Raw genomic sequence first — 22,587 nt, 5'->3', positions numbered from 1 at the left:
GAAGGCCGACTCTTCTGTCTCGGCGCCGACCAACTGCCCTGCCTGCAGCGCGCCCCAGGCAAGCAGCCGTCTCACGAAACGATAGCCTGTATGCAGAATCAGCACCCAGGCGCATGCCAGTGACGGGGACGTCACGAGCAGTGCAATAGCCAGACTTTCGCCACCAGGTGACAACCAGTAAGTTTTGTTTTGACAGAACGTGACATTCTCGTCAGCCGCCAAGTGCGTCGTGGCCGATGCGTAGCAATGACCCCTGCTAAGATAGTGGACGCCGAGCTGTGACTCGTGTCGTGGCCAATGCGTTCGACTGACCCCTGCTAAGATAGTGGACACCGAGCTGTGCCTCACGTCGTGGCCGGTGCGTCGCACTGACCCCTGCTAGGATAGTGGACGCCGAGCTGTGGTTCACGTCGTGGCCGATGCGTCGCACTGACCCCTGCTACGATAGTGGACGCCGAGCTGTGGTTCACCTCGTGGCCGATGCTTCGCACTGACCCCTGCTACGATAGTGGACGCCGAGCTGTGGTTCACCTCGTGGCCGATGCGTCGCACTGACCCCTGCTACGATAGTGGACGCCGAGCTGTGGTTCACCTCGTGGCCGATGCGTCGCACTGACCCCTGCTAGGATAGTGGACGCCGAGCTGTGGTTCACGTCGTGGCCGATGCGTCGCACTGACCCCTGCTACGATAGTGGACGCCGAGCTGTGGTTCACCTCGTGGCCGATGCTTCGCACTGACCCCTGCTACGATAGTGGACGCCGAGCTGTGGTTCACCTCGTGGCCGATGCTTCGCACTGACCCCTGCTACGATAGTGGACGCCGAGCTGTGGTTCACCTCGTGGCCGATGCTTCGCACTGACCCCTGCTACGATAGTGGACGCCGAGCTGTGGTTCACGTCGTGGCCGATGCTTCGCACTGACCCCTGCTACGATAGTGGACACCGAGCTGTGGTTCACCTCGTGGCCGATGCTTCGCACTGACCCCTGCTACGATAGTGGACGCCGAGCTGTGGTTCACCTCGTGGCCGATGCTTCGCACTGACCCCTGCTACGATAGTGGACACCGAGCTGTGGTTCACCTCGTGGCCGATGCTTCGCACTGACCCCTGCTACGATAGTGGACGCCGAGCTGTGGTTCACCTCGTGGCCGATGCTTCGCACTGACCCCTGCTACGATAGTGGACACCGAGCTGTGGTTCACCTCGTGGCCGATGCTTCGCACTGACCCCTGCTACGATAGTGGACACCGAGCTGTGGTTCACCTCGTGGCCGATGCTTCGCACTGACCCCTGCTACGATAGTGGACACCGAGCTGTGGTTCACCTCGTGGCCGATGCTTCGCACTGACCCCTGCTACGATAGTGGACACCGAGCTGTGGTTCACCTCGTGGCCGATGCGTCGCACTGACCCCTGCTACGATAGTGGACGCCGAGCTGTGGTTCACCTCGTGGCCGATGCGTCGCACTGACCCCTGCTACGATAGTGGACGCCGAGCTGTGGTTCACCTCGTGGCCGATGCGTCGCACTGACCCCTGCTACGATAGTGGACGCCGAGCTGTGGTTCACCTCGTGGCCGATGCGTCGCACTGACCCCTGCTACGATAGTGGACGCCGAGCTGTGGTTCACCTCGTGGCCGATGCGTCGCACTGACCCCTGCTACGATAGTGGACGCCGAGCTGTGGCTCAGGTCGTGGCCGATGCGCTGGACTGACCCCTGCTACGATAGTGGACGCCGAGCTGTGGCTCAGGTCGTGGCCGATGCGCTGGACTGATCCCTGCTCAGACAGCGGACGCCGAGCTGTGGTTGACGCCCCCGCCGCGGACCGATCCGATGTGCTTACAGCACTGATCATGTGAGTTATGCCGAGCAAACAGTAAACACTCAAGCTCTAGTAAATGAACGAATCATATTTTCTTCCCAGTATATGACAAACACAGCCATTTGCTTGTCTTCTTGACGTTGATTCCCACTCCCAAAACCAACTCGCCGATCGCACCAAAGCTGTTGGCTTGCCTTGAGCAGAAAGAGGCATCAGGAGACGGAAATGTAATCAAGAATGATAATGCATAATAGCTGATCCACTTCTGTTCGCTGCAAACGCCTGTTACGACCATTCGTGTCGTGGAGTGCACATCAAACATGTTTCTAGACCTGTATTATTGTCAACTCCAACAAATGCAGGCGGATTTAAACAGCAGCTATAGTTTATTTTAATTCTCTTATTGGCAAAACGAAACGAATCGTTCTCAAAAGTACATAGTCCGGGATTTCCCTCCACATGATAGTATTAATCTTAGTTACAACGAAATGATGACAATTTTACTGAGGCAATTCAGACGGCATGTGCAATTCAGATGTCATGTGCAGGTGCACAAAAATAAGGACCGCATATACGATGTAAACATACGCCTAAAATTATCTCAGATGACAAGACACGCGTTGAAACGAAACGCACACTCGTTTTAGGTGTAAGCCGATTGCGTGAATTTCTTAACCGGGGTGTTTTCACCATGCAATGTTAAGATGCAGCCCGCCATCTGGTCCCGCCTATAGCGCACGTGCCCGTCCCGGCAGCTCAGCTGGTTAGCAGACCAACGCTCCGATTCACCCACTCGTGGCAGGATGGGTTCGGGTCGTTTCCCACGCTCGGCACGTGCCCCTGATTGGGCTGGCCTGCGGCCGGTGGCTGCGGCCGCGCCAAACGTCACGTTACGTCAGAGGTTAGGACGGATCATGCCGAGCATTGCGGGACATAAAGCTTTCACACCAAAATTCTGATGTCAGCTTGGGATTTAACGATCGGATGGAGTGTTCGAGCTCAGGCAGTATACACTGTTAAGAGTGGGCAATTATCTCAGAGAACCATCTTGTCAAAGGGATTGGGACTAAACCTATGTTTTCAAAAAATCCACACCGTACCAGAAGCCACCGAACAGATACTCTCAAAATCAATGATTTCAGAGTTGACCGCTCGCTTCGCCATGCGAAGAAGCGACGCTGTTGACGTCGGTGGTGGCAGCTCCCCCCCCCCCCCCCCCCCCCCCCCCCCCCCTCCGTCCCTGTGCCCACCTGCCAAGGACGTAACGTTGAATCGTGTCTCAGCAATATCAAACTCGGTTAACACAGGCAAGTAGCCAGAATTTTCCTCAGGGCTGGGACAAATGCCTATTTTACGGACTTCTACGAATTCACTGAACCGAACTGCTGCTGCGAAACCAGTCAGCATCGGCCAGGGGTGGAGCTTTTAGTTTTTCATAGGGCGAACCGACTTAACTTGCCCACCCCATTTCCGAGCCGCATTTCTTACAAATTTTGTCCATTTGACTCTGTGGTCATAATTTTGACTTCATACCAGAGTCATTCAGCTGCTTGTTTTCGGTATTAGGAGCTCAAAGTTCTTAGGTTGATTCAACAATCTTCGATATATGTAAGGAGGTACTGATTAAACGGCATGGTAGTGATAAACAGCAAGTATACAAACGATGCTCAATATTGCGAGCTGAACTCACCCTCATAAAGGCCCACTTCGTGAGGATGAGCACGGGACAGCAGATGGACGTTTGTGTTTTCGCAATGTTTGTTCAAAGACGTCGCATAAACTCTGAAAACGTAAAAGTCCGAATTTGCATCCTGTTTGGTTCAAAGACGAACTGTCGTATTGAGAAGAACCTGTCACTATTTGGCCACATCGCATGCTTGTGATAATGGACACCGCATATGCCTACAAATGGTGTCGCTCCGAGACTGCTCCAGGAGGCTGCGGGAAGGCAGCGGCGATCCCAAATGGCGGTTGGGTTCCTCCAGGAAGTACCATCCACTGGGACTACGCAAGACACTTAACTGAATGATGTGAGGCCAATGCTCCAGAACTGTCTAGATTGTATGGTCTCATTCTGCTTGCAATCGACAGATGCCGACAGGGATGCATCCCGAGGGTGGAAGGTGGAAGGAGTCAGGTGAAGGTGAGGTAGGAGGAAGGTGGAAGGTGAGGTAGAAGGTGTCGGGCCATGCCACCCGCCCTTGGGCCCCTCATGAGCCAGCCCTCTGGGTTCCTCCAAAACTTCATCTCGAAACAACACAACCTTTATTCCCAAGAGGCACACAATTTGAGGGACACCACAAAGGGTCCCAAATTTTCATTTTCGGGAGGCCGCAAACTCCAGGGGCGCTACTATATATGTGTTTTATTCGTTTGACTGAATTCTGCATCGACCCATGCGGAAAACAACACTTAAGCCATTATATCCGACACCATAACCCTTATTTGAGAGACGCTTTATTCCCGAGGACACCACGAAGAGCCGCAAACCTTCATTTTCAACAGGCAAAAATCTCGTGCCTCACACCCCGAAAGGAAATCATGAAACAAGTCCTTAGGCAAGGGGCACCAAAACCTTGGCGATTTTCAAAAGAGATTTTTGTACGTGTCACTATAACGAAATTTCTGATCGGTCCGCTCATCGACGTTCGACAAAGTGGCACCGATATTTTTCGGTTTGTGTAGTCATAACCTTCTTTCCGGAGACGCCCAATGCTTAGGGGCACTTCGAAGAATCCTAAAACATTTATTGTTGATATAAAACAACTTTCAGGAGAAATTGCGATGCCTGTGGCGCTCCATTGACGAAATCATGGATGGGCCCATTTGGCAAAGGGACACCGAAACCTTCATCTCGTAGCACCAAACATTTACTACTATACTATACTACTCTGCTATAGGCAATAAGTTCAAGTGGTCAATGAAAGGGTCTCGAAACCTCAAGTTTAAGGGACACCACGATTTATTTATTTTCCATCCTGACCAAATTCTGGATCGACAGCTTCCGTAAATGACCCCACAAAACTTCCCATGAGGAATATCATAAGCATTATTTAAGCAGACACGCCATTCCAGGGGCACCACAACGGGCCTCAAATCGTTTGTTTTTAAGAGACAGCAAAGTTCATTGTCACCACACTTTTCGCGCCTACCCATGGGCCTTATCCGGATTCGGCGATGGGTCACCAAAACTTTATTTTGGGGCGCCATAGCCTTTATTTTTAGCAGACACCGAACCTAAACGGGTCATTTCAGGCAACCGGATATAAAGATCATCAACATGCCTTCCATGATCACGAAATTCTAAGCCGGACCTCTTGTCGAAGCGATATCCGGTGCATTCACTTTGGGCATCATGACCTGATTTTGGAGAGGCACCCAGCTCTAGGGAGGCACCAGGAAGGCCCCCAAAACATTTAATTTAAAGTGGCGTCAAACTCCAGAGGGCGCAAAACTTGTACCGTTTTTATTTCCATGAGGAGCCAAGGGCGCCACTATCGGTGGGACAAAGACACCTGACATACCTTAGGTCGTAAGGTCCCAAGGTCCCGAGGAGCCCTCTGGGCCCCGAAGGAACGACCATCAAGGGTCCGATCGAAAGGTCCGAGGGGCAGGCCGGGGGATGAAGGGACCTCAGGCAGTAGGCAATACCGAACACTGTCCCGCGCCGGTCTTGACCGTCGGGCCTCTTTCCCAAGTCGGGGTAGGGCCGGGCCCGCAAATGTCGATCCGAAAGATCGTACATTGGTCTGGCCCATGTGCTGATCAAGGCTCACAGACCCAACACGGGGTCCGTGTCGGCAATAAGCCCAAAGTCGGCAATGGGCACATTTGCTGAAAGGGGACAGGAGCGGGACCTCGAATGTCAAAACGCCTCTTGCGCTGGCCAGGACCCTCCTGTCAATGTCAGGAGACATGAAAAATGATGATGCAGCGATAAGCACTCACGAGACGGCGCCCTGTGCCAGCCAGAGGTAGCGGGACTGAACGGGGGACCCTCCGCGCCGCTTCAGCCAACAGGCAGGGGTCGATAAGCAGAGTTGGTGTTTCGGTGCCAATTAGGCATCGGACTCCATGCGCCGGTAACGGATCCTTTTGTATCCGTGAGGATCCTGCGTCGGTCCTGTGTCGGATGTCCGGGTCAGAGGGCCTGCCGCATTAGAGATGGGACCGGTGCATGATGTACCCCTCTGAAGGCCTCTCGATCGACCAGGGCAGCCCGGTCCTCGCATCACCAGAATACCAGTCGCTAATTATTCCGGGCCGGGACGAAAGAGCCTTTGAGCTCTTGACGTGGACAATTCCTATACGCGATTTCAAAGCAGACTCTCAGCACGGAATCAGCGGTTACAGCATCACAAGCAACCGAGATTGCGCTGTCGCGTCTTAAGTCACTGACGTTGTACATGCTAAAATAGATTCAACAAGCTTTAAGCGCGCTGCCAGGTCTTTTTTCGTGCGATGGAGTTGTCATGCAATGTTTATGCGTGTACGCATTCATATGTTTTTTTCCCTTATCACTTTCCGCTGTTTTCGACATACAGTTTTATCTCTCAGACTAATGACACGCAAAAACCACGTATGTATGTGGAGTGTCAGTTGATGTCAAATAAATAAAAGAATAAATAAATAGAACAATGTGAAAATACGCAGGTGATTGTGTCCGAAATACGTACGCGTTACGTCTTGCGTGTTGTGTCTACTACGCATTACAAGATATGCTTTTTGGCAAGCTTCTACCATGGACTATGTTATACTACAGCTATATTATCGTTGGGACGCAAGGCGATTTTGCGTGTCGGGGGTGAAGTACACCTACTATCCTAGGTTTTTATTACATAAAACTCACACTGTTTACGCATTGTTCGTGGCATATTCCTTAATCAGAATGCAAAAAAATCGTGCTCCTTCCAGACACTCAAAACTTAGAGCACAATATTTGAATATTTGCATGTCAATGACACAAAACATGTCACCCATATTCCAGGAAGCTGGCGATATGTTCTAGTTTAAGAAAGAGTATCCCGTCAAAAGTCCGCAAAATTGTAGCGGTTTGGCCGCTTTCTGCACCCACCACCAATTCAATATTTGCGTCATGACATGCCACTCGAGTGGCATTATGAGTTAGAAAACGCGCACAAGTTCTTTTTTGCGCTTGACCATTCACTGTGGGGTTCGACTCCACGCGGTGCCCACCCTTTCTGCCAGGATAAGAGGCGGGCGTCGCCGTATAGTCTCAGAAGCGCTTTAAAGCCCAATGACGCACATTCACGGTGTGGTTAACTACTAACAAGAAACAACTTTTTCGGATTTCGTTTTACGTAAATTATGTGATAGTGTGTGAAATAAGTGTCTTTTATACCAGATTCTTTAATACCACATTATTACCAGATTTAATACAAGATTACGATGTCTTTAACACCAGATGGTTAGTCCCTGCAAAACCCTAACTTATCTTTGTTTCAGAGAACTGTAAGGGTATCGGGAGACCAGTTTCGCGTTGTGAAGGCCGAACAAAATATAGCGGCGGTCCAGATTACTACTGGGGGACCCATCCCAACATCTGAAGGAAGCTCAAAATTGGGGGACCACGGCCCCCTAAAGCGATACAAAGTTCTACCCCTGGCATCTAGTGTAAGCCATAAGGTTCAGGGAGGCCATGGCCCCCGTGGTCTGCCATGACCATGCCCATGAGTAAGTATTTGCGTGCAAGCTGTTTAACACTCATAGATGACGTCGACACCCGTGCAATCCTATTCTATGCACTCGACACATCAGATAGAGATTAATCCGCTGTGGTTCGTGATTGCTTTGCTGCACAAAGAGCCGGCACCGTTGCCCTTGGCACAGCACCACCTCTAGCCTCCTAATTTTGTTCGCCTCTCAGTGATGCACAGCGAGTCTTAATTTTGTGTTCTAAAATGGTGGCGTATGTGTCCATTGGCAGTTCCCTGCCTGTGGATATGCTATATGCATCGTTGCACTGATTTAAGAAAGACCTTCAGACCCCAGTATTTCATGATGATGAACACAGCTCGAAAGACCTTCAGCTTGCTAAGAGGTACTGGTTAAAGGAACTGTTCCACACTTGTATGGGGTTTTGAGCTGGTACACACATTTATAAGATCATCCAGTACATTTACAGGCCTGCCTTTCTTGAAACTTAAATCTGCACATTTTATCTTTCCCACGTACGCTATATACACTGAAAGTATCTCCAAGCTTAGTGTCAAAACACTTCCCTGTTCACGCACGTTGTGAATGACACAGGTATCGGGGGGACGTGAAACTAAGTCGTAGATTGCCACGAAAGCTGAACCCGCCGTAAGCGTCAACTTCTTGGCAATCCGTGCCGCCGCCCGTGCTGTACGTCTGGTTAACATGTGTGCAAAGACGGATAGACGGGAAGACGTTCGCTCTTGATCACCTGTTTGTAGATGACTTTTATAGCTCCGTGGAACTTCAACTCTCAACACGCGATAGTTGGGGCTCAAATTGACCTCGCGAAGGTTTTCAGAATTATTTCCGAACGACGTAGCGTACCCGCGCAACATATTGCACAGCTGTAGAGAATTGAATAACGGATCGTTTGATGTAAAATCAGGTGTACCTTATATGGTCGCTGACCTACGGCAGGTCGAAGTCCGGCCATGGCTGTCAGCGACGGTCATTTCTAGGGAATCGTTCAATGCGATGCGACAACGGAGTATCGGACGAAGCCATACATATATGAGATAGCTTCTTAGGCAATAAACCAATACAAGCTAGAATTACAACTAACCTCACTCACCTAGGACCAGGTAGGAAGGTCAGAACGCGGTCAAAACTAACCTGCCTCAAGAGCTTAGCTTTATGAGGTTAGTTTCTGGTGTATATTTCGATTTTTTTAATGACAGGGAACGCAACAGTCATGTCCCATGGACTTGCTAAGTGTGAGAATACGTCACTCACCTAAAATGACCCAGGTCAACATTTTTGGGGAACGTGGCGCTTAGCATTATCCCTGACGCCTATAACAATGACAAATTGGAGTGATATCGTAGGTATTTGTTTAATTTGACCTTATAAAGGTTAAACAAGGTCAATGAGCTCAATGGCCTTTTGCTTAGAACGGGTATCTACTTTCGCGGCGGCCGCATAGGGAGTTTTGGGGGACTTACGACACCAATCTCGAGTTTGACCTTGTTTGACCTTTTTGACCATACGGTCTACCTAGAAACCTGAAATTTTGACACAAGTGAACTCTCACGTACAGGTACCCTATGAATTTGGTGTCTCTAGCTATGTTGGTTTTTGAGATCTCAGGGCGGAGGTGAACTGATTCCCACCCGAGCCAAGGGCATTCAGCCAGCCACCCCGGCGTGTGTCTAAACGCCAATCTGGATTTCTCGCCATAATTAAGTGCAAAACTAAGATTGTTTCACTCTTATCTTCCGCATGTTGACAACAATCGCGTGACCAACTATTTGATGAGGTATGTTTTGCGCCTACCATCACTTTGCAATGCACTCCGAAACGGTTGGCACTAGTTATACGGAGGTTTTGGCGCTCCTCCAAGTGTTCAAAACACGATGCGTAATCGTATCAGAGCTCGAAGCGTCTAAGCTTAGGTCGAAAGAACGTCATAATGGTGAATGACAAATTCTGGCCTTTTGTGTCATCCCAGCGTGCTTGCTCGGCGAGTGGTAGAGGTGTCGAGGTGCATGCTTTAAACCCCTAAATCTGGCTTGCTCCAGTATGCATCATCATGTCCACCAAATAGTGATTACATATAGTCTGATAGCTTGCGCGACTGCGGTGTGGACTGTAAAAAAACTCGGCACTACCTACTTCTCATTATCATATCTTACTGACATAATAATGGTACTCTTACGATATAGGTATATATATATATATATATATATATATATATATATATATATATATATATATATATGTGTGGTTTCTACAATTTAATACGAGCACAACAAATATCTGCAGGTCAAAAGGTCACCTAAAAAAGCACGCGACGGAACATCTTTAAAGCTCTTAATGGGAAAAATTAACAACTTAATAACTTGCGGGGGATGTGTGGATTCCATGACATTCAGTGAGGGCTTATTTTGATGAATATGAAGCGGTTCTGACATCATAAGACTGCGGGACAAACGCTAGCTAGCTAGAGGCTTGCCTGTTAAGTTTAATATCTGTCTGTTTCATCTGACTCCGCTTCGCCAGCGATCAAAGTCCTTGATTCACGAATGCGTCCAAACCGGTCTTCTGTTCATTTGTCCCATATCCTGTCCCACACAGGCCCAGAGGGTTAAACATGCAGGCTGCCGTGCTGTCGTGCTATGGAGCGAAGCGGGTGGCATTCAGTCAAGTTCGGAGCATGTGGCATATTGCCCACGTACTCGTGCCAAAACCGAATTTAATGAGCACGAATTACGTTGATTTGTGGCTCAATATTATGAGCTGCGGCGAATTATTTGTACAGCCCGCGCGCCTCTCCACAATGTCTTGATAGAAGCCCGCATCTTTTAAATATATGTTAGCTTCATTTGTGGTTTCATGTAGCATGCTTAAACTTTTTCAATCATTTCTGCAGCCTCATGCACGTCTTCCAAATGGGCTAAGATCACAGCAGGCCGGCGCCGATGTCGCCGCCCGTCAACCACTTATCTCATGTAAATGACATCGAATGGCTCATTGTATGGCGGGAGCAGACACCCTTGGGACCTCGTGACCTTAGCATGCATCGTATTAGTCGCCTCGCCTTCTCCCCCAGACAGGCTCCGTCCATCGTATTAGTCGCCTCGCCTTCTCACCCAGACAGGCTCCGTCCATCGTATAAGTCGCCTCGCCTTCTCACCCAGACAGGCTCCGTCCATCGTATTAGTCGCCTCGCCTTCTCCCCCAGACAAGCTCCGTGCATCGCATTAGTCGCCTCGCCTTCTCACCCAGACAGGCTCCGTCCATCGTATTAGTCGCCTCGCCTTCTCCCCCAGACAAGCTCCGTCCATCGTATAAGTCGCCTCGCCTTCTCACCCAGACAGGCTCCGTCCATCGTATTAGTCGCCTCGCCTTCTCACCCAGACAGGCTCCGTCAATCGTATTAGTCGCCTCGCCTTCTCACCCAGACAGGCTCCGTCAATCGTATTAGTCGCCTCGCCTTCTCACCCAGACAGGCTCCGTCCATCGAAGGGCACGTCACTACACGTGCAATAGCTTCTTAGTGGTAGAAATGCGAACCCGCACAAAAATACGTGCACTCACTTGAGCCGCTTTTTGGAAGACTGCTGTGCAGGATGTGCGGCCGTTTTCTCCCCGGCTGAGGGAGAGGTGGCCTCAGGTTCTGGTTCTGCCATGTGCACGTCACAACCCTGAAACAGCAATGGTCGTAAATATGCCACAGTTGAGGCGAAGGGCCTCCCATTTAGCCAGGCACACATGTGGCGAAGCACTGCACGCCACGATGACAGTGATAGGCCAGTGTAGAAGCAATGTAGACATGTATACAGAAAATAGCTTAACACAAACAGTCATTTTCCGTCGTTTTGAAGACAATGGCGATTCTGAATTAAGACTGGACAAAAAACCGCAGGTATTCTGACCAAGTTTTCTACATCTGTATGACTTCACCATATAAAGATGAACATGGTCAGGAATTTGCATCTTTGTCGTTTTCAAAATTTGCTTCTTCAAATATTGCTAAGCCTACGAGCACTCAGAAGCTTCGCCTTTCAGCAAACGGCCCCAAAGCAGCCGCACGCCATATCGCTGACATGACTACTGCAGTTCAATCCGGCGCACAAAACGCGGACAATCTCCGCGCTCATCACTTTCCGAGAGGCGCGCTCTCTCCTCACCGGCAGCGAGGCGCGGAGTCTTTTCGTTCCCTTTGTCTCAAAATCCTCCAGGTCGTCATCGCCCCAGCCTGCAACATCAAACAGCGATGCGTCGCTCGCCCGCGGAGCCGGGCTCTGATTCGGTCCGAGCCGACAAACACGCGCCGGTCGTGTCATCAGTGGCTCGGCTCGGAGCCGCGCCGAGCCGGCAGCGCCGCTCGGCCTCATTATTCCGCCGCGGGCCAAACAGCCGCCGGCGTCCGCGGCAGCCACTCCGCCGATTGCACGCTGAGGCCGACGGTAAACACCCGACGGCGGCGGCGGCGACGCGCCGTCGCCATGGCGACGGCCGGGCGCGTCACCGCCAGCGGCAATCGGTGCGCCGGCGGCGTCGGCGGCGGCGCCCGGCGCGCTCCTGCCGCTCGCCGCCTCCCCAGGCGCGCGGTCGGCCGTCTGGCGGTGGCTGTGGGCCTGCCCGTTCCTCTCCCCTCCCTCCCCGGCGGCGGCGCTGGCTCGCCTTTATCCGGGCGGCCCGCAGCGGGGCGGGGGAGGCGCCCGAGCCGGCTAATTCCGCCATCAAAGCGCGCACGACGGACCGGGTGGCACTCTGAGCCGCGTCTGCCGCCGCCGCCGCGCGCCGCATCGGAAACCGATACCGGCCGCCGGCGGTCGGAGCCGCCGCTCGAGGAGCGGCGAGCCGCCGCCGGCCGGTCAGAGGGCCGCTGCTGGCGGATCAGACGTGACGCCAGCGCCTGCCGCTGGAGGCGGCTCTGATTGTCCCGGCACAACGCGGTCCGCAGCCTTCGAACCCGTCGGATGGGGCGAGACAGGGAACAAAGTAGCGCAGAAACCGTCCAGTGTATGGTGGTGCAAGCGCCCAATATCACTAAATGTATGCTGTAAATACGTGGGATTAGACGCTAAGGCATGACACTTTGTAACGTGAATATATTTTAATATATTAAGTATTTAATTCCTATTCATGACACGGCTTTCACAGCGGAAGGCATCAGCTACTGTTCACCAAAAACAAAATAACATGAGATACAGTGCGGTTTAAAACACGTCTAATGGAACGTGCCTTTGCCCGGATGTGCACATCCCCCTCGCCATACACCCAGCCCCTCTCCAATGTATATACAAAGCGATGTCTGCATAAGCAGATGTCGAGCACGAAAAATTTGAGGTCCACATAACAATGCAAATATCAAGAACATGCTGCGTTGTATTACACCATCGAAACTGTTGAACGCCATCTTGCATTTGAGCCTACACATTGTGAAATACTGCATACACCTCCACCCATAAAAAGGTGCTGCTGACTGCAGTAAAACTGTGGCGGCCTAAGACTGCAGTAAAACTGTGCGGCCTAAGTCCCTTTCCAAGTAACTGCGCTGCATGATAGCACCAAGGTGCAGTTGAGAAACTAGCAGACGCATGTCAAAAAGCATGACAGCCAATATTCGCTCAGCTTCTGCGCCGCACTGAGCGTACATTCTGCTGTATGGATACAATGTACTGGACAAAGTGTGTTGATATGGCGACTCGCGTGCCTCGCTCCATTCGCAGGTTCCACAGGTGCAAGCCCCCGAACAACGCAGATGAGGGGCATCACTTAACCAAGCGTGAGCCTCTGGTCCGTAGGTGCTAAAGCACGTGCACGCACCGGCCCAGCTCGCCAGCGTGGCCGTCACGCGGCGTCCGTACGCCCTGCCCTACACACCTGCGGAGCTCCAGTCAGCCGGGGCCGGGGCCGGGGCCGGAGGAGGAGCCGGAGCCGGAGCCGGTGACCGGACGGCCGCGGGCGGAGCCGGCTCCGGAGGCAGCTCGGTCAGTGGCCGGCCGAGTCGGGCACCAGCACGCCCAGCCGCTGCTGCTCCAGCCGCTGCTGCTGGGCTGCCGCGCCGACACAGGCGGCGTCAGCAGGCGGCCGGCCAGGGCGCACACGCCGCCCGGGGTGTAGTGCTCCAGATGCACCCCAGGCGCCAGAGGTGGACGGCTAACGCATGGACATGATGCATTGATGCTAACCAGAAAACGACCTTTTGTTTGAAGCCATTTGATTGCGCAGTGGTTTGCAAGACTAGCCACTGGATTCAAGGAAGTTGTTGCTGCAGCGGGACGTTGAAACAAGAATATATAGAAAAATAGAATATGTAGTGCAAGTCAAGCAAGCATGAACGCATTTCTTAATGCTTGGCAGAAGATGTAGTGCAAGTCAAGCAAGCATGAACGCATTTCTTCGTTCTCGGCAGGCTGTCATTTCAATGATAAGACATGATATAAGTATCAGAACATGCATTAAAATTGTTAAATCCACCAACCCCAACATCGAAGCATTACGTCAGTCCACACACCATAAATCTGCTAAACAAGACACGACATGTGAGGATGAGACGAAACTGAGAACATACGGCCGATCAACTCACTCCGTTCTTCGATGTCAATTTTTCTGTTGTGCTCGTCCACCCTCGCTGGAAAAGGAAAACGTATCAGAACCGATCAAAAGGCTCAATCTGCCGACACGTGCTTATTACGGACAGAATCTCCAGGCAGGAGTCCAGTGGCATGCCAAAAGGACGTTGTTATGCTCAAAACATCCCGATGCAGCATGCGCAAAACGCAGAACAAAGCATCAGTGCCTATCGTTGCGCGGCGTGATAAGCAAACGAATGTGTCTCCGAGGTGCATGACTTCAGGTAGCATATAAACTACAAAACTGGTCAGTTCAGCTTGAGACAGAAATTTCCTGACCCATGTGACGTGTTTGGCATAAAAATCCGTCTAACGGGTGGGCAGGGGCTGCGCAGCGGGAGTGCCAGCTCGGTACCACGTGCTCGCCTACCACACCGACTATGAGAGTTCCGGTGATAACTTCGGTGTTTATGTACCTTGAAGGGTGCGGATTTGATTACAGCAGACCAGAAAAAAAGCACAGAAGCTTAAAAATCAAGCGAGCCACAAAATTTCATAATTTTCAAGCCATCATTCGAAGAGTGCAATCTTAGTTGACTGTGACGTGACAGAGGCAAGGGAATGCACTAAAAAAAATGGTGAGACAAACAATTTTAAGTAAAGTATTTCCATTAATCGCTACTGGAGCGGCATGTTCCATAGAAATTGGGCATAGCTCTGCTCCCCGGTCTCTTACCCCACCGTCACAATGTGCCTCCACACGTCTTTAAGACTGTGTTTGCGTTTAGCTCAATTGGCTATAACAGTAACTCTTTCTTCCACGAACGCCAGGCGCGCTGAAACTCACCACTGCATTCAAACAAGAAAAACAGGACGACGCCAAAGGAAAATATGGGCAGAGCGCACGGAACCAAGCCAGCAAACATGGCACAAACCGGCACGACTCATATGAACCAAGCAGGGCAGAACGGGCAGACGTCGGCCCGAGGCAGGGGCGATTCCAGGGTTTGCGACGGGGAGGGTCGCCTGAATTTGTGACGGGGGCTGCTTTTTAGCGAATGCATGCCTTTTTACAAGGTATGTAAATGTGGCATTCGTGCATACGGAATACATTGCACGCATTTTGTTTGCATTGCGAACAAACTATACTTGAGCTAATGGGTACAGAAGACAACATATCAATGTGCCATCGATGTCGGTTTGCTTTGGCGCGCCAAAAACTTTCCCAGCTGCGTACAGTACATACGCAGCCGGCTGTCTACCGATTTGATTTCTGGATTACTGCTCTTGGGCACATGTCAGCCCATGAAAGTCACCGAGATCAAAAACCTAAAAAGCTTCCTGATCACTAGATCTCGGAATTACTTCCATAGATTCATGGTAAAAAGCCACGCTCCCTCCTGAGAGGGGGTGGGACATGAGTCCACGATCCCCGCCCCCTTAGCTGGAGCACTGGACGACTGGCCGGGGGAGACGGGACCCATGTCGGCGGGGCGGCGTGGTGCGCCAAGCCGGCCGGCACAGCGCACCACGCTGGGGAGGAGGCCGACGCGGCGTCCCAGCCGTTCACGGCTGCTGGCTCCATTGAGCCGGCGGAGCGGCGACCCGCCGGCCCCGTAATGGCAGGGCGACAGGGGGGCGGCCGGCGCCAGTGGTCCGTGCCGAGCAGGGCAGGCCGGGGCGCCTTCGGCCGGACGCCGGAGCCGGCAACAGAGCGTCACAGACACTTCACATGCGGTGAGGTCGTGCTGAGCGTCCCCAGTGGTTCACAGTTTTACGTCAGGCCCGGCATGAGGCACGCAAGATTAAATCACTGAATGCAACACCACCGTTTTCAGCCATCTGATAATCCTCTGGAAACAACGGAACTGCACGGATCACCGCCAGCAAGCACGGATCACCACCTGTCCAGACCAACAGCCAGCCTGGTGAGGTGGAGAGCACCAGAACGGGAGGGCGGCGAGGCCACGGTCTACGTGTGCTGGCGGCCGGACAGCGACCGTCACCAGCCGTCACGAGCTCTAAGGCGCCGCAGCCCGTCACCCGTGTCCCAGGGATGTCGGCCAGGCCGGCTGTGTCGGGTTTGGCGACAGTCTGGCGCCTGCCCACCAGCGGGCGGCGTTCAGCGACGGACCTCCGGGGCCGGCGCGCCGCTGCGGTCCGCGCCGACCGCGCTGCCCGCCCGCCCGCAGCCTCTCGGTATAAGTGGCTGGACGTATATGGGCCGGCGGCGGAACATAAGCCGGGATGAAAGGGCCGCCGCGTCCCGCCCCGGACGCGGCGGGCCGTCCCGTTCCGAGCCGTCCCGGCCGCCAGCGCCGCCCCGGTCGGGCCCGGCCCCGCGCGCGCCTCTTGCCGAGGCGTGACGGCCGACGCCAAGCGCCTCCCCGGCGACGCCATCGCCGTTGCCATGGAGACCCGCAAGCACGCCGCATTTGTTTATGTCTGTGCGGTTTGCTGTTGATTGCAGCGACGAGCGTGTGGTTTATAACGGACGCCGACCAGGCAGCAACCCTTAAGAGGTCGAGATGAAGAGTCGGGCGCCCGCTGCAGACAAGCAAATGCAGTGGCGTCAGCTACTGGGCTTCTGTGTTCAAATGTTTTCGCCCGCCGCGGGCGGTACTCAGAAATCGAGTGCACGTTTGTTTTGCTCATACCTACGCCTAGCAACGAAAGTAAATGTCACCGCTGTGCAGCAAACCTGTCTTTACAGCGACCAGTTTCTTCTGGCATATTGCAGGTCATTTATATGCATTTGTTGCTGCTGTCACCAAGCCACATTTTCATTTCCGTTGCACGTAACACATACGCGCTTAAACAAAAATATGTTATTAAAACTCCAGTTTTGGCAAGCTAGATCAGCATGCACCATGCTCATAGCTTACTATGGATCACCAAATTCATCGCAGGTAGCCATAACTCTCCAGGCTTTCCACACTAAACTTCCCTGATCTAGAGAATGGTCATTCACCAATACACTTGCACTTGCTAGAAAATTGCGTATGCGCGTTGAACGAATCCTAAAAAAAAAACATCGCACTACAGAGGTACGCAAATCTACTCCAGCCCCTGGGAAACTTGAATGCATGGTGAGTTTTTGTTCCTGTTGCATCCGTGCTTTAATACATCTGATCATCAAATTCACTCCCAACAGAGCAATGGCAAGTCTCCGCTGTTCTTTTTTTGCCATAAAACCGGTCCAGTTTCACATAAATCGGTCTGCAGCCTCCACTTCCTCAGATTACCGGCCCCCTCGCCACCTTGTGGCTGACACTTGGGGATTTGTCCCATGAACCGCGCTTGTCTAAACCGTCCGGGGTAGTCCGCTAACGATTCCCCAGAGGGTCCCGCTAGTCCTCTGACGATTCCCCAGAGGGTCCCGCTAGTCCGCTGACGATTCCCCAGAGGGTCCCGCTAGTCCGCTGACGATTCCCCAGAGGGTCCCGCTAGTCCGCTGACGATTCCCCAGAGGGTCCCGCTAGTCCGCTGACGATTCCCCAGAGGGTCCCGCTAGTCCGCTAACGATTCCCCAGAGGGTCCCGCTAGTCCGCTGACGATTCCCCAGAGGGTCCCGCTAGTCCGCTGACGATTCCCCAGAGGGTCCCGCTAGTCCGCTGACGATTCCCCAGAGGGTCCCGCTAGTCCGCTGACGATTCCCCAGAGGGTCCCGCTAGTCCGCTAACGATTCCCCAGAGGGTCCCGCTAGCACGAGGCGGTCGTGCCAGAACTGTACGTGGGGCGCTTGGTCAATGTGAAAACAATTCACCACAACAGTAGCGCAGAGCTGAAATTACTGTCCTGTGTGGGGTCTGTATTTTCGCGACAGTGCTTACCATGGGTCTTGATCCATGGTATCCATGGATCCATCTCTGAAAACATCCAGTCAAATTATCGATTCTAAACCCGATTTGGAAGCTGACGTCTCGCTGCAATACATTTTCAGAACCTGAACTAAAAGGCTGTCTGGTGCCGTTCATCAGCTGCTGGTGACCTTCGGGACACGAGACGACGGCGGCGATCCAATGACCTGTTTTTGCGTGCGACAAATGAACGAAAACCTTTCAGTGATTAAAACCATGATACAACATCCTGGGAAACCGGCGTCACTTAAAAGGATCGCTTTCTATCAAAAGTATTCAATTCAGTTCCTTCAATGAACAAAGCTTACAATTCTGAGACATACATATTCTCCATCCATCATTCTCCATCCAATACATCCTACATCAGTTCCAAAAGACAAAGAACACAACTAATACAACTTCCCTCATCCTTTGCTCGGCTGACCTCAGCACATCATTACGCGCCTGGACATTTACCACTGAAGCTACCAAAGCCGGATTTGTGTTCGACGTCGGCACCCAGAGCAGACCTAGCCTTGAAGCCAGTTGTACGGCGCAGGTAAACGTGCCGTCCGCGAGCGAGCTCAACACTGTCCGAGCCGCTGGTGCGCCCGTTACGGACTGGGAGGCAATCAATGCCATCTGTTCCGACACTCGCTTCATGTACAACACACAGTGGCCTAAACCGAGACCGACCAGGCCATGAAAACTATACAAGGCAGCCTGTCAGGACACAGGACAGCTTGCTGTGACTAATATACACTAAAAACTGGCTTGTCCCGATACTTCCGTCACAATCACAAATAACTCAGTGCTCCACGCTCGTCAGCCTCATCGATCAAGATCGCAAGGCCAAACTGCCCAACATTCCTGCATTATCACTTGTATGCATATACCTGTGCGGATGCTATATAGCAATGCACCTTCACTTCACTGCAAAACACATGAAAATTAAAATTATAATGCAATGATACGTCGCATCCGTATGGATTCCCAAAGGCCACGGGTTCCATTCGCTTACGTTTAGGTATCATCTGCTACGTGGTGGCAACCCTGTCTGATTTCATCTCACTCTTGGTACGCCAGAACAGGCATCTTTTTGGTTTGTTTGGGCCCCACGTTGACAGAGTCGAGACGAACCACGCAGGAGGCTCCTCTGGTGAAATAAAGCATCACCCACACCAGTCTAGATAACTGCCCTCAGCATTGCTGGATTCAAAACAATTTTTTCTCCTCTCAAAAACGACTGAAGTGCGTTAAGGTTGTTTTGCTACCCGCGGAAGATGTATTCTACTCAACTCTAGTACTCTTGAATAAACGTTGAATATTTTGAACACTAAATTTGAGCCATGTTGAAACAGTCTATAGTATTTTCGCATGCTTTATTGAGTTCATAACTACTATGCATATGTTGATGGCCCATTCCATTCTATGACACTTCTCTACCACTTCATTTGGAATTATTTGTTTAACCCCCTCGCCGTGATAGGCGGCGGCTGATGCACGATGGAAACCCCAGGGATGACAACGGAGCATTAGATGATGTCATACAACTTCGAGATCATTTCTTGGACAACAAAACCGTTGAAATCTTTATTACAACTTATTCCACTGACCTAAGGTCAGGTATGAGTGTCAGATCAAGAGCATAGTTAAACAACCTGAAGCTGGAAAAATTGTTTTATGTCGCAGACATAGGCGCGTATTTCGACGTATTTCATTGCAGCAAAGACATCAACAGTTTTTACCTGAAATGGCTTCAATCAACATTTAGTTATGTGGAACATGCTTTCTAAGGTAATACTTAACGTCGATCTCCAACTCAAATATCAAAATAATACCGAAGTTTTCAGATCGCTTTACCCTTCCGAGGGTCAAATAAGATCACACATCTGACTTGGATGCGTGTTACGTCGTGCTTCGAAAAGGTCCCCGTTATCTGAAAATGGCCGTTGCCCAAAAATATCCGTCATCTGAAAATATTCGTAATCCGAAAATACCCCCGCTAAAGCTGGTCGCGTCAGGAGGTCTGAGGGCACTTAGAGCAATGATGTAGAGTTTGGCCTTGAGTATTTTGATCACAAAGCCACCACCAAGTGACTTTAAAATTTCACGCAAATGAGCTCCAATCCAGTCCCACCTACACTGCGAATTTGGTGTGTTTATCTTTCTCAGTTTCTGTATATCAGTGAAAATGACCACTTATATCCTTTTGGAAAGAAATGGGATGAATTACATCCTACTCTCCATCCGAGCGCGTCATTTTCAACCCGGGCGCGTGTTAACGTCCAAACCTGACGAGAAAAAACCTGTATAATTGTATTACGTTAGAACGGTAAGACCTCGGGTTCTAATGACCAATTGTTTACAGCACTGAAATTAACTCCACTGGTACATCGTCATTTGCGCGATGGTGGGTACGGCTGGATGCGCCCTAATCCTATGAAGGCCACTTCTTTCGAGCTTAAAAGCGGCTCTACCCGGCCCGTTCAGCGTAGCACGCCCAATGTAATCAAAGCCGTTCATAAAGAAAAGGAACGAGGAGACTGCATTACTTCGTATGGATGCAATGTCGGGCGGGTACACCACATCACAGCCGTATTTTCAGGGGGCATTTGCTAGTAAATGTTTGGCAATCGCCCATCGCAAACGCTTAAAGGAGGAATAAAAAGCAAGAACGCGCTATTGATCAACAACATAGAAACAAGTTAAAAGTGTTGGGCGCCCAGCGCGCTCTCACCAGCTGCGACATACTCCGAAAACACAGAAAGAACAAACTTCCCCCGGCCTTCCTCTATCCGTTAATAAAGGACGCCGGAATATTACGGCAGACAGGCTTTCAGTAAGCTTCCAATTCTTTCCTTCATCAACGCAGCCCTCTGGCATCCCTTCCATGATTCAGTTTCATCCTGAGGGAGCAATTTTGATTAGCTGGCATCCTGATCAATAGCCGCTCTTCTCTACACCATCCCCTCCCTGGCGAACGCTGTTGCTCTCCATCTCCCTCTCTCTTTCTCGCTCACTGCCTTTTTCCTCTCTCCACACTTTCGGTCGTCACATCCAATGGAAGCGAAGCGAAGCCTGTAATTCGAAGCTTCGTCAGGAGAGGGGGGGGCCATCATCGAAACTGGACAGCTGAGTTGAGGCTTCACTTGCGAGGGACGGCACAAAGTACAGCAGACTTGTAACAGATGAAGACACACCGCAACTCATCAGAGAAACGCTAGTCAGCTTCACAAAGAGAACTGCAAGACATAAGCCGTCTAGCGGTCACGGCTGAGTGGCTTTGAACAAAGTCGGTGCACTTATAACGGGCGCTCTTAAGGCAGCATCATTATTTTTTGCACGCGAAAATACATATTCATTTCCCCGACCGGTTGCGTAAATGTCGTGCCTCTGGCGTCAGTCTGTCGGGATAGCGGCGTAGCTAACACCAGCGGAGGTCCGCAGAGATGTCGCAAAGTACGACAGGCTAAGCTATATCGACAGATCGAAGGTCGCTATAGCTTAAAATTTTGACGGCATCGTTATCTGCAGATTAGCATATAATGAAAAATTATCATTTAAGTATTTATTTATTTATTCATTATCTATTATTTATAACATAATACAGAATTTGCATGTCGGAGAGCATGCCTTATGTGCTGGGAAACATCCAAGGGCGGTGGGGATCTCCGACAAACTCAGGCGTCAACTGGTCAGAGCTGCGGATAATAAAATGACTACATCTCAGCGTCTCCCAGCAAGGTAATTTGGCAAGCTCCAGTTTCATGTCAAGAAGATAGTTAGGGAGAGGGGAGTGATGGGTAAATGTCCTGGAGCCCCCGGCAAACGCCAGAAAACCGAAAGACATCCGAATGTCTCTGGCAGCTTTCAGAGCCCTCGGCCACAGGGCACCGTGTATTAATGTCGCAATCTCACTTCACACCTCCCAATGGCTGCTGAGACGGCAATGTTGACGAGATTCCAACCAGCGGGCGAAGCATGGCACATGCCTCTAGTGCACACCTTCGTGCGGTACACGCGCGCCACGACAGGGCGCGTGGCGGAGACCGCCACCGTAGCAGTGCCCCGTCGCACCCCTCCTCTCACAGTCCGGGGCGCCACGACAGGGCGCGTGGCGGAGAACGCCACCGTAGCAGTGCCCCGTCGCACCCCTCCTCTCGTCAGTCCGGGGCGCCACGACAGGGCGCGTGGCGGAGACCGCCACCGTAGCAGTGCCCCGTCGCACCGCTCCTCTCGTCAGTCCGGGGTTCACCCACAGGCGTGCAGTGAGCCCACACAGCAGCCCGCACTGGCAAGCAGGCCACCACTGACAGCTGTGCAAGCACTGGCCGCAGCCAAAGCTCCGCCGCTCGACAGGGTACAGCAGAGCTTCAATCGATGGATTTAAAACGTTCGTGACATACGTAACTTAGGGTGCCACCATTTCGGCTTTTTTTGGTCCGTGCGCCACTCTCAGACAACAGCGCTGGAATTATACTGATGTAGAACGTAAGACGCGGCAATGCATGAGATTACATTACATAAGAGGCGAGGCATTACATTTGGGTCTTAAAGGGAGTGTTTCCACATTTGCACGAGGTTTTGAACTGAAATAGCCATCTTAAACATCATTTGGTGCAGGTCACAGCCCTGTCCTTCTTAAGACCTAGACACATCTAATTTCTGAGCTTCACGCGA

General features: G+C 51.6%; 1 protein-coding gene across 1 annotated transcript in view; it reads right to left on the bottom strand.

Moving 5' to 3' along the window:
- The window catches only part of LOC119111632 (Fanconi anemia group J protein homolog), a 110,391-nt gene that overhangs the window by 28,484 nt on the left and 59,320 nt on the right, over positions 1–22,587 (bottom strand). Inside the window, 2 exon segments of the mRNA XM_037235440.1 lie at positions 11,079–11,185; positions 11,672–11,739. Of these exon segments, the coding sequence (XP_037091335.1) occupies positions 11,079–11,185; positions 11,672–11,739 (175 nt within the window).

The sequence above is a fragment of the Pollicipes pollicipes genome, unplaced genomic scaffold, assembly GCF_011947565.3.
Source record: "Pollicipes pollicipes isolate AB1234 unplaced genomic scaffold, Ppol_2.1 Scaffold_7261;HRSCAF=8764_pilon_pilon_pilon, whole genome shotgun sequence".
NCBI classification, from domain to species: domain Eukaryota; kingdom Metazoa; phylum Arthropoda; class Thecostraca; order Pollicipedomorpha; family Pollicipedidae; genus Pollicipes; species Pollicipes pollicipes.
This window is presented reverse-complemented; position numbering and strand designations above follow the sequence as displayed.